The sequence below is a fragment of the Oncorhynchus gorbuscha genome, linkage group LG02, assembly GCF_021184085.1.
Source record: "Oncorhynchus gorbuscha isolate QuinsamMale2020 ecotype Even-year linkage group LG02, OgorEven_v1.0, whole genome shotgun sequence".
Taxonomy (NCBI): domain Eukaryota; kingdom Metazoa; phylum Chordata; class Actinopteri; order Salmoniformes; family Salmonidae; genus Oncorhynchus; species Oncorhynchus gorbuscha.
The window spans coordinates 4,832,181-4,844,680 of NC_060174.1; the positions used below are offsets into that span (position 1 = coordinate 4,832,181).

Sequence of the window (12,500 nt, forward strand, 5' to 3'; positions counted from 1 at the left end):
TTCTCTTTCTACTCTCTCTATTCTCTCTCTATTCTCGTTATACTCTCTCTATTCTCTCCACTCTCTCTCCTCTCTCTTCCCTCTCTATGCTCTATTCTCTCAACTCTCTCTCTCCACTCTCTATACTCTCCTCTCTCTCCCCTCTCTCTCAACTCTCTCTCCTCTCTCTCTCCTCTCTGTATTCTCGCTCTACACGCCCTATTCTCTCCTCTCTCTCTCCTCTCTCTATTCTCGCTCTACTCTCTATTCTCTCAACTCTCTATTCTCTCTATTCTCTATCTATTCTCTCTCTATTCTCTCTCTACTCTTTCAACTCTCAACTCTCTCTCTTCTCTCTCTTCTCCCTATCTTCTCAACTCTCTCTCTTCTCTCTCTTCTCCCTCTCAACTCTCTACTCTCTCTACTCTCTCATCCCTCTCAACTCTCTACTCTCTCTACTCTCTCATCCCTCTCAACTCTCCCTCTCTTCTCTCTACTCTCTCATCCCTCTCTTCTCTCTACTCTCTCATCCCTCTTCTCTCATCCCTCTCTTCTCTCTACTCTCTCTACTCTCTCATCCCTCTCTTCTCTCTCCACTCTCTCATCCCTCTCTTCTCTCTACTTTCTCTACTCTCTCATCCCTCTCTTCTCTCATCCCTCTCTTCTCTCTCTTCTCTCTCTACTCTCTCTACTCTCTCTACTCTCTCATCCCTCTCTTCTCTATACTCTCTCTACTCTCGCATCCCTCTCAACTCTCCATCTCTTCTCTCTACTCTCTCTACTCTCTCATCCCTCTTCTCTCATCCCTCTCAACTCTCCCTCTCTTCTCTCTACTCTCTCATCCCTCTACTCTCTCTACTCTCTCATCCCTCTCTTCTCTCTACTCTCTCTACTCTCTCATCCCTCACTTCTCTCTACTCTCTCATCCCTCTCATCTCTCTACTCTCTCTACTCTCTCTGTTCTCTCAACTCTCTCATCCCTCTCTTCTCTCTACTCTCTCATCCCTCTCTTCTCTCTCTACTCTCTCTACTCTCTCTGTTCTCTCAACTCTCTCATCCCTCTCTTCTCTCTTCTCTCTCTACTCTCTCATTCCTCTCTTCTCTCTACTCTCTCTACTCTCTCATCCCTCTCATCCCTCTCTTCTCTCTCTTCTCTCTCTTCTCTCTACTCTCTCTACTCTCTCATCCCTCTCTTCTCTCTACTCTCTCATCCCTCTAGCATTAGTTTGTAATATAGTAATGCAACATTTTCCTAGAGAGATCTGGGCTCTGTCCTGCTCTGAAAATGACACGTGTTCCTGATCTCAACTCTCAACAAACAGATAGAAAAGCAGCAGGATAGAGGGATGATGCTCTCTCTCTTCTTCCACTCTCTTCCTCCTCCTCCTCCTCCTCCTCCTCCTCCTCCTCCTCCTCCTCCTCCTCCTCCTCCTCCTCCTCCTCCTCCTCCTCCTCCTCCTCCTCCTCCTCCTCCTCCTCCTCATGTGTGTCTGTGTGTGTGTGTGTGTGCGTCTGTGAGCATGTGCACGTGTGTGTGTGCTGTTTCCCCAGACCTACCCTCTCTGGGCCTCGGTGCGTTGGCGTTCCAGCTGTCTCTCCAGGTCGTCTCTCTGCTGGCGGAGCAGGTCTCTCTGTCTCTGGAGATCCCCAGCCGACCCCCTCATCACCTCCAGCTCTGCCCCCAGGGACTCTGTCTTCTGCTGGAGGCCCACAACCAGCTTCTCCAGGCTGACCTTCTCACTGGTGGGAGGAGGAGAGAGAGAGTATGTTTTAAAAAAAATATATGATTTAGAGTTGGATAAACGTGGATTTTTCCACAAGAACATATCCAGGATACTACCCTTCACAACATAACCTTCACTCCAAATCAAAACTTCAAACCTACATCCTGATTTGGGACAAAAGTACCCGGAAGGATTCATACTACCAAAGATTCTTATTCCCAAGGACTATACAGCAAATGCTCTGGCAAACCAACGACTAGTAAAATAAGCACAACAGAAACCTGCAGAACAGATCTGACTGCAACGTCAATTAGCGCTGAGGTGTAAAGGGAAAGGTGTCAAAGTCCTTGAGCCCAGCAACGGCAGGAGAGTTTCACAGCCTCGCCCCACCTAAATACAGAGGCCTTTGAAGCTCCCTCCCCCAACACAGTACCCCTTGGATGTAAAAAATGACAATGCACGGAAAGAGTACAAAAACAAGATCCTTGTGGAAAATCGAGATACACTTTTTTTCTAACTGCTATTTAAAAAAAAAGGGAATTTAAGCAACTGAATCCTCCACACAGATCATCCCCTGGCATGATGCAGTGCTATATTAAAACAGATCATCCCCTGGCATTGTCAGGATTTGGCCAGGGTTGTTCCGGTTTTTGGTCACTAGATGCCCCCATTGTGCCTTTTGACCTTTTGTTTTCCCTTGATCCTCATTATTATTTGCACCTGTGCCTCGTTTCCCCTGATTGTATTTAAACCCTTTGTTTTACTCAGTTCTTTGCTCTGTGTTTGTATGTTAGCACCCAGCCCTAGTACTCTGTGAGCTCTTGTTGATCCCGGTGGACTCTCTTGTGGAGTTCTGTTTTTTGTTCTTGTTTGTTTGTTTTTGAGTATCTTTTGAGGCTTTTTGTGCTGTGCCTTCCACCTTGTGGATTTGCCTTTTTGTCTTGGAGGATTGCCTTTGTTGTTTTGGAATTCCTTTTGAGTTTGTGGAGTTACATGTTTTCATGAAGAACTTCACTTTTTACTTCATTAAATACACCGTCTCAAGTACTGCTGTGTCTGCCTCATCTTCTGGGTTCTGTTGACTATTCGTGGCTCAGTTGGTTTAGTGACTGTTTCTCACTCCGGAGACCCGGGTTCGTAACCGGGTCCTGACAGAAACACAGAGCCAGAAATGAACCTAGAGGCAGCCAGTTCCCAGGACCTTGTTGCCATGCTGTCCCACCACCAGGAGACTGTCCAACGCCACGAAGCCGCCCTGGTTCAGCAAGAGGCCTTAATGGCTAGACATTCTCATCTTCTGTCGGAGATGCTGACTTCCATAAAGCAGATATCTGATTGACTTACCCCGGCAACAGTTCCCGTCCTAGTACCTCAGATTCACGTACCCATGGCAGTTAACCCTCTGGCTGAACCTCGTCTTCCACCTCCCCAACGGTTCTCAGGTGATCCAAGTGCTTGTAAAGGGTTTCTCACCCAATGTTCTCTCTCCTTCGAGCTGCAACCCTCGTCGTTCCCCACCGACCGGTCTAAGATCGCATATATCATCACCCTGCTGTCGGAAAAGGCCCTGGCCTGGGCTACTGCTGTGTGGGATGCCCATAGTTCCTGCTGTGCCAGCTACTCTGCCTTTGCTGAGGAATTCAAACAAGTGTTTCAAGGCCCAAGCAGTGGTCCTGACTCAGCCAAACAGCTCCTGACTCTCCACCAAGGTCGGCGCAGCGTGACGGACTATGCCATCCAGTTCCGCACGGTGGCAGCAGCGAGTGGCTGGAACAACGAGGCGCTCACGGTGTGCTTTCTGAAAGGCCTTTCCGACACTATCCAAGATGAACTGGCCACTCGGGAACCACCGGACAATCTCGAGTCCCTGATCAAGTTGGCCTCACGCATTGACCAGCGTCTGAGAGAGAGAGAACTCAACCGTAGACCTCTAGCCCCTATCAGTCCCAGCTCCGAGTCCCCACCTTTATCCTCGCTGGCTCCACCGGAACCCATGCAGATTGGACGCATCTCCCAGGCTGAGAGAGACCGCCGGATGAGGGAGCGACGCTGTCTATATTGCGGCAAACCGGGCCATTTGCGTTCCACGTGTCCCGGGCTCCAGGGAAACGCTCTGTCCCGTACAGACCGGGGGAACTGTAATGGGAAACATAACCTCCTCCCATCCGTCCAACTCCCGTCTGCTCATTCCAGTCATCCTTTCCTGGGACAACCACAAGCTTCACCTTCAAGCCTTGGTAGACTCTGGAGCCGCAGGTAACTTCATGGATGGTGTCTGGGCGAAGGAGAATGGCGTTCCCTCTGAACCTCTATGTGACCCCATGAGGGTTACTATATTGGATGGAAGCCCTTTGGGATCTAGACTTGTCACTCATGTCACTACCTCCTTGCGACTTTCAGTTTCACAACACCAGGAATTGATGAACTTTCATTTGATCTCCTGTTCCGAGTTCCCTCTCGTCCTTGGATACCCCTGGCTTCACAGCCATAACCCTCACATCGACTGGTCTGTGGGCACTATCAAGCAGTGGGTTCCTACGTGCCAAGCTACTTGTATTTTCCCGAATTCCCCGAGTTCTACTCCCGAGTCTTTAGAATCCATCGACCTGACCCGAGTTCCCGAGTGTTACCATCACCTCAAACTGGTATTTAGCAAACAGAGGGCCACCATGCTACCACCCCATAGACCTTATGATTGCCCCATCGAACTGTTTCCGGGCACTTGTTTCCACCTGCCCCATCCAACTGTTTCCACCTCCCCGGCGGGAGCAGGGTTTTTCTTTGTGGCCAAGAAAGACGGTGGATTACGTCCTTGCATCGACTACCGGGGACTCAATGCCATAACCGTCCGTAACCGTTACCTGCTACCCCTTATGGCCACAGCCTTCGAGCTGCTCCAGGAAGCAGTTGTTTTCACTAAGCTTGACCTGCGGAATGCATACCATCTTGTGCGGATCAGACCTGGTGACGAGTGGAAGACCGCTTTCAACACGCCTACTGGTCACTATGAATACTTGGTGATGCCCTTCGGCCTGACCAACACCCCAGCGGTGTTCCAACCGCTCATAAACGATGTGCTTAGGGATATGCTTAACATATTTGTGTTCGTTTACTTGGATGACATCCTCATCTTTTCGAGCTCTCTTCAAGAACACACTAAGCATGTCAGACAAGTACTCAAATGCCTCCTAGACAGCCATCTGTACGTTAAGCCGGAAAAATGTGAATTCCATTCATCCCGAGAACAATTCCTGGGATTTGTAGTGGAACCCGGTCGAGTCCAAATAGACCCCAGGAAGGTAGGGGCGGTAGCGGATTGGCCCACCCCCAAATCCCTTAAGGAAGTTCAGCGTTTCCTGGGCTTCACTAACTTTTACCGCAAGTTCATCAAGAACTTCAGCTTGGTGGCAGTCCCTCTCTCAGCTTTAACCAAGGGTGGCAATGCTAGGTTTTTGTGGGGAAGAGAAGCTGAGACGGCCTTCCAAGGACTCAAGCAGCGCGTCCTCTCCGCTCCCATCCTGATACTACCGACTACGGATGAACCGTTTGTGGTGGAGGTAGACGCCTCAGAGGTTGGTGTTGGAGCTGTCCTGTCTCAGAGGGGTGAAGACAAGAAGCTTCATCCGTGCGCTTTCTTCTCACACCGGCTAACCCCGGCTGAGAGGAACTACGATGTGGGGGATCGTGAACTCCTAGCGGTTAAGATGGCATTGAAGGAATGGAGACACTGGCTCGAGGGAGCTTCTCACCCGTTTCAAGTGCTTACGGACCACAAAAATCTGGAGTAAATCCAGCAGGCTAAGCGGTTCAACTCTAGACAAGCTAGATGGTCTCTTTTCTTCAATCGATTCCAGTTTATCCTCACCTATCGGCCCGGGTCGAAGAATCTCAAACCGGATGCCCTGTCCTGAGTCTACGCTCCTGCCATTCGAGATGACACGGACATGCCTGTCCTTCCTGCTGCTAAGATCGTGGCTCCGATCTCGTGGCAAGTTGAGGATACCGTGAGACGAGCTCAAGCTATTGAACCGGACCCGAAAGGAGGTCCTGCCAATCGGTTGTTTATTCCCAAGGCAGTGAGGACTCAGGTCCTTCTGTGGGGGCACTCCTCTCGCCTCACCTGTCACCCGGGCGTAGGTCGCACCTTGGAGTTCATCCAGCGTAAGTTCTGGTGGCCTACCATAAGAGAAGACGTTGCCACTTTCGTCAATGCGTGCCCCGTGTGCTGCCAGGGCAAGTGACTGTTTCTCACTCCGGAGACCCGGGTTCGTAACCGGGTCCTGACAGGCATGACACAGTGCTATATTAACACAGATCATCCCCTGGCATGACGCAGTGCTATATTAACACAGATCATCCCCTGGCATGACGCAGTGCTATATTAACACAGATCATCCCCTGGCATGACGCAGTGCTATATTAACACAGATCATCCCCTGGCATGAGGCAGTGCTATATTAACACAGATCATCCCCTGGCATGACGCAGTGCTATATTAACACAGATCATCCCCTGGCATGACGCAGTGCTATATTAACACAGATCATCCCCTGGCATGACGCAGTGCTATATTAACACAGATCATCCCCTGGCATGACGCAGTGCTATATTAACACAGATCATCCCCTGGCATGACGCAGTGCTATATTAACACAGATCATCCCCTGGCATGACGCAGTGCTATATTAACACAGATCATCCCCTGGCATGACGCAGTGCTATATTAACACAGATCATCCCCTGGCATGACGCAGTGCTATATTAACACAGATCATCCCCTGGCATGACGCAGTGCTATATTAACACACTACCCCTCTGTTAAGAGAGGTGGGAGGTGTTAGTGACGGGTGTAATACTAGACAACGAGGACTCTGAATCAGCCAACGAAGACTCTGAATCAGCCAACGAAGACTCTGAATCAGCCAACGAGGACTCTGAATCAGCCAACGAAGACTCTGAATCAGCCAACGAAGACTCTGAGTCAGCCAACGAAGACTCTGAGTCAGCCAACGAAGACTCTGAGTCAGCCAACGAAGACTCTGAGTCAGACAACGAAGACTCTGAGTCAGCCAACGAGGACTGAGTCAGACAACGAAGACTCTGAGTCAGACAACGAGGACTCTGAGTCAGCCAACGAGGACTCTGAATCAACCAATGTCAACATGTACAAGTCTGGAACAGTATTGGTAGAGGGCAACCCCAAACAGTTTCAGCTGGACTTTCACATAATCAAAGAGGGAGCGTAGCAGGAGAAGCTCTCTCTTGAGAAAGATACCCCCACCCTGAACATGTCAGACCAGACCTCTTCATTAAACAACCCTACAGGCGAGCCCCCCCACCCAGACCTGCAGGACACCCCCAGACCTGCGGGACCCCCCACCCAGACCTGCGGAACCCCCCACCCATACCTGCGGGACCCCCTGCCCACCCAAACCTGCGGGACACCCCCAGACCTGCAGGACCCCCACTCACCCAAACCTGCGGGAGCCCTCCACCCAGATCTGTGGGACCTCCCCCTCCACCCCCAGACCTGCGTCCAATTACAGTCTGGGACCCCCCCAGACCTGCGGGACCCCCCACACAGACCTGCAGGACCCCCCCACAGACCTGCGGGACCCCCCCCACACACCTGCGGGACCCCCTCACAGACCTGTCTGGGACCCCCCACAGACCTGCGGGACCACCCCCCACAGACCTGCGGGACCCCCCCCACAGACCTGCGGGACCCCCACAGACCTGCGGGACCTCCCCCACAGACCTGGGGACCTCCACCCACAGACCTGCGGAACCTCCCCCACAGACCTGCGGGACCCCCCACAGACCTGCGGGACCCCCCCACAGACCTCCCCCCACAGACCTGCGGGACCCCCCCCACAGACCTGCTGGGACCCCCCACAGACCTGGGACCCCCCCACAGACCTCCCCCACAGACCTGGGACCCCCCTCCACAGACCTGCGGGACCCCCCACAGACCTGCGGGACCCCCCCCCACAGACCTCCCCCACAGACCTGTGGGACCCCCCACAGACCTGCGGGACTCCCCCCACAGACCTGCGGGACCCCCCACAGACCTGCGGGACCCCCCCCCCACAGACCTGCGGGAACCCCCTCACAGACCTGTGGGACCCCCCACAGACCTGCGGGAACCCCCTCACAGACCTGGGACCCCCCCACAGACCTCCCCACAGACCTGCGGGATTCCCCCCACAGACCTGCGGGACCCCCAGACCTGCGGGACCCCCCACAGACCTCCCCCCACAGACCTGCGGGACCCCCCCCCAGACCTGCGGGACCCCGCCCAGTGCGTTACCTGTTGAGGAGGTCCAGGGAGGTGTGGAACCTCTGGTTGTCTCTGTGTTTCTCCTCCAGACTCTTCTCAACCTGCTGCTTCTCCCTGTGCACCTCCTTCATCTTCCTCTCCAGGTCCCTCCTCTCCTCCTCCTCCTCCTGCAGATTACTTTGTAGAATATCTACCTGCTCCAGGGCTGCATCCAGCCGGCTACGCAGGTCCTGTTTAAACAATCACATTTCAATCAATCAATCAAATGTAGTTTTTTTTAACATCACCAATTGTTTATCACTATGTTCTTACGAGTCATTCCACGTACAGTCTGTGGATCGTCCACGCACAGTCTGTGGATCGTCCAATTACAGTCTGTGGATCGTCCAATTACAGTCTGTGGATCGTCCAATTACAGTCTGTGGATTGTCCAATTACAGTCTGTGAATCGTCCAATTACAGTCTGTGGATCGTCCAATTACAGTCTGTGGATCGTCCAATTACAGTCTGTGGATTGTCCAATTACAGTCTGTGGATTGTCCAATTACAGTCTGTGGATCGTCCAATTACAATCTGTGGATCGTCCAATTACAGTCTGTGGATCGTCCAATTACAGTCTGTGGATCGTCCAATTACAGTCTGTGGATCGTCCAATTACAGTCTGTGGATTCTCCAATTACAGTCTGTGGATCGTCCACGCACAGTCTGTGGATCGTCCACGCACAGTCTGTGGATCGTCCACGCACAGTCTGTGGATTGTCCAATTACAGTCTGTGGATCGTCCAATTACAGTCTGTGGATCGTCCAATTACAGTCTGTGGATCGTCCAATTACAGTCTGTGGATTGTCCAATTACAGTCTGTGGATCGTCCAATTACAGTCTGTGGATTGTCCAATTACAGTCTGTGGATCGTCCAATTACAGTCTGTGGATTGTCCAATTACAGTCTGTGGATCGTCCAATTACAGTCTGTGGATTCTCCAATTACAGTCTGTGGATAGTGGAAGACTACAAGTACCATCAGGTTTGGAGTCCATAACACTGAAATTCCAATCCCTATTGTCTGCCATGCTTTTCAATGAGGGAAATGTGGGACTTTTTGGTTGACTTTATGCATTGACTGGCATTGATAATGGAATTGTCCCCAAGACTGGTATCCCGTGTTGAGCGAGAGATTTGTCTGACCTGTGCTTGTATCTGGTTTTGGGAGAGGAGACCTTTGACAGCCATCAGGGTGCTGTTGCATTGGGAATTGCGGCCCCGGAGAGGTGAGGAGGAGGAGGACGAAGGTTGACCACCAGAGACATAACCATCCTCACCACCATGAACCAGCTGAACAGGAAGTAGAATGGGTTGGAGAAAGAGAAGGCAACATCCTGAGTAGCTTTGCTTAAAAGAACCCGAACACATAAAAACGGCTAGTTTCTCACACCCAGACTAAGTCTAGTCTTGGATTACAACACACTGGGTTGTGTTGCAAATGGCACCCTATTCCCTATGTAGTGCACTACTTTTGACCAGAGCCTTATGGGTCCTGGTTAAAATGAGTACACTATAGGGTGCCATTGCGGACACACACTCTTACTTAAAATTCCACGACTGAGAAACCGGCACTGATGAAAAGCACTGATAGTGATATGATATCGGCCAGGCTGAATACCTGTGTGATGCTGGTCAGGACCTGCAGCAGGCTGACTACCTGTGTGATGCTGGTTAGGACCTGCAGTAGGCTGACTACCTGTGTGATGCTGGTTAGGACCTGCAGCAAGCTGACTACCTGTGTGATGCTGGTTAGGACCTGCAGCAGGCTGACAGCCTGTGTGATGCTGGATAGGACCTGCAGCAGGCTGACTACGTGTGTGATGCTGGTTAGGACCTGCAGTAGGCTGACTACCTGTGTGATGCTGGTTAGGACCTGCAGCAAGCTGACTACCTGTGTGATGCTGGTTAGGACCTGCAGCAGGCTGACAGCCTGTGTGATGCTGGTTAGGACCTGCAGCAGGCTGACTACCTGTGTGATGCTGGTTAGGACCTGCAGCAGGCTGACTACCAATGTGATGCTGGTTAGGACCTGCAGCAGGCTGACTACCCGTGTGATGCTGGTCAGGACCTGCAGCAGGCTGACTACCTGTGTGATGCTGAATGCCTGTGTGATGCTGACTACCTGTGTGATGCTGACTACCTGTGTGATGCTGACTACATGTGTGATGCTGGATACCTGTGTGATGCTGAATACCTGTTTGATGCTGACTACCTGTGTGATGCTGGTTAGGACCTGCAGCAGGCTGACTACCTTTGTGATGCTGGTTAGGACCTGCAGCAGGCTGACTACCTGTGTGATGCTGGTTAGGACCTGCAGCAGGCTGACTACCTGTGTGATGCTGACTACCTGTGTGATGCTGAATATCTTTGTGATGCTGACTACCTGTGTGATGCTGACTACCTGTGTGATGCTGACTACATGTGTGATGCTGGATACCTGTGTGATGCTGAATACCTGTTTGATGCTGACTACCTGTGTGATGCTGGTTAGGACCTGCAGCAGGCTGACTACCTTTGTGATGCTGGTTAGGACCTGCAGCAGGCTGACTACCTGTGTGATGCTGGTTAGGACCTGCAGCAGGCTGACTACCTGTGTGATGCTGGTTAGGACCAGTAACAGGCTGAATACCTGTGTAATGCTGGTTAGGACCTGCAGGATGCCGACTTCCTGTGTGATGCTGGTCAGGATCTGCAGCAGGCTGAATACCTGTGTGATGCTGACTACCTGTGTGATGCGGAATATCTTTCTGATGCTGACTACCTGTGTGATGCTGAATGCCTGTGTGATGCTGACTACTTGTGTGATGCTGACTACCTGTGTGATGCTGACTACATGTGTGATGCTGGATACCTGTGTGATGCTGAATACCTGTTTGATGCTGACTACCTGTGTGATGCTGGTTAGGACCTGCAGCAGGCTGACTACCTTTGTGATGCTGGTTAGGACCTGCAGCAGGCTGACTACCTGTGTGATGCTGGTTAGGACCTGCAGCAGGCTGACTACCTGTGTGATGCTGGTTAGGACCAGTAACAGGCTGAATACCTGTGTAATGCTGGTTAGGACCTGCAGGATGCCGACTACCTGTGTGATGCTGGTCAGGACCTGCAGCAGGCTGAATACCTGTGTGATGCTGGTTAGGATCTGCAGCAGGCTGAATACCTGTGTGATGCTGAATACCTGTGTGATGCTGGTTAGGACCTGCAGGAGGCGGAATACCTGTGTGATGCTGGTTAGGATCTGCAGGAGCCTGAATACCTGTGTGATGCTGACTACCTGTGTGATGCTGACTACCTGTGTGATGCTGACTACCTGTGTGATGCTGACTACCTGTGTGATGCTGGTTAGGATCTGCAGGAAGGCTGAATACCTGTGTGATGCTGACTACCTGTGTGATGCTGACTACCTGTGTGATGCTGAATAACTGTGTGATGCTGACTACCTATGTGATGCTGACTACCTGTGTGATGCTAACTACCTGTGTGATGCTGAATAACTGTGTGATGCTGACTACCTGTGTGATGCTGAATAACTGTGTGATGCTGACTGTGTGATGCTGACTACCTGTGATGATTCTAACTACCTGTGTGATGCTGAATACCTGTGTGATGCTGACTACCTGTGTGATGCTGAATACCTGTGTGATGCTGAATACCTGTGTGATGCTGAATACCTGTGTGATGCTGAATACCTGTGTGATGCTGAATACCTGTGTGATGCTGGTTAGGACCTTCTGAAAGTCGTCCGTCTCAGCCCTGTCCTCCGCTCTGCTTCTCTCCTGTAACAGTTTTTATTTTATTTCACGAGGCAAGTCAGTTATTAAGAACAAATTATTTATAACAACGGCCTCTTATGGGGACGGGGGATATAAAAATATAAATGCATGAAACCAAACATACAGGAAGCCATAGGGGTCAAACATACAGGAAGCCATAGGGGTCAAACATACAGGAAGCCATAGGGGTCAAACATACAGGAAGCCATAGGGGTCAAACATACACGAAGCCATAGGGGTCAAACATACAGGAAGCCATAGGGGTCAAACATACACGAAGCCATAGGGGTCAAACATACAGGAAGCCATAGGGGTCAAACATACACGAAGCCATAGGGGTCAAACATACAGGAAGCCATAGGGGTCAAATATACAGGAAGCCATAGGGGTCAAACATACAGGAAGCCATAGGGGTCAAACATACACGAAGCCATAGGGGTCAAACATACAGGAAGCCATAGGGGTCAAACATACAGGAAGCCATAGGGGTCAAACATACACGAAGCCATAGGGGTCAAACATACAGGAAGCCATAGGGGTCAAATATACAGGAAGCCATAGGGGTCAAACATACAGGAAGCCATAGGGGTAAAACATACAGGAAGCCATAGGGGTCAAACATTTAGGAAGCCATAGGGGTCAAACATACAGGAAGCCATGGGGGTCAAACATACAGGAAGCCATAGGGGTCAAACATTTAGG

At 51.2% G+C, this 12,500-nt stretch overlaps 1 protein-coding gene across 1 annotated transcript in view; it reads right to left on the reverse strand.

The window, feature by feature from the left end:
- crocc2 (ciliary rootlet coiled-coil, rootletin family member 2) overlaps positions 1 to 12,500 on the reverse strand; it is a 201,131-nt gene that overhangs the window by 102,819 nt on the left and 85,812 nt on the right. Inside the window, exons 11-14 of the mRNA XM_046292232.1 lie at positions 11,733 to 11,801; positions 9,169 to 9,315; positions 8,014 to 8,213; positions 1,537 to 1,719 (exon numbers count right to left, since the gene is read on the reverse strand). Coding sequence (XP_046148188.1) covers positions 1,537 to 1,719; positions 8,014 to 8,213; positions 9,169 to 9,315; positions 11,733 to 11,801 — 599 coding nt within the window. The remainder of the gene's footprint in view (positions 1 to 1,536; positions 1,720 to 8,013; positions 8,214 to 9,168; positions 9,316 to 11,732; positions 11,802 to 12,500) is intronic.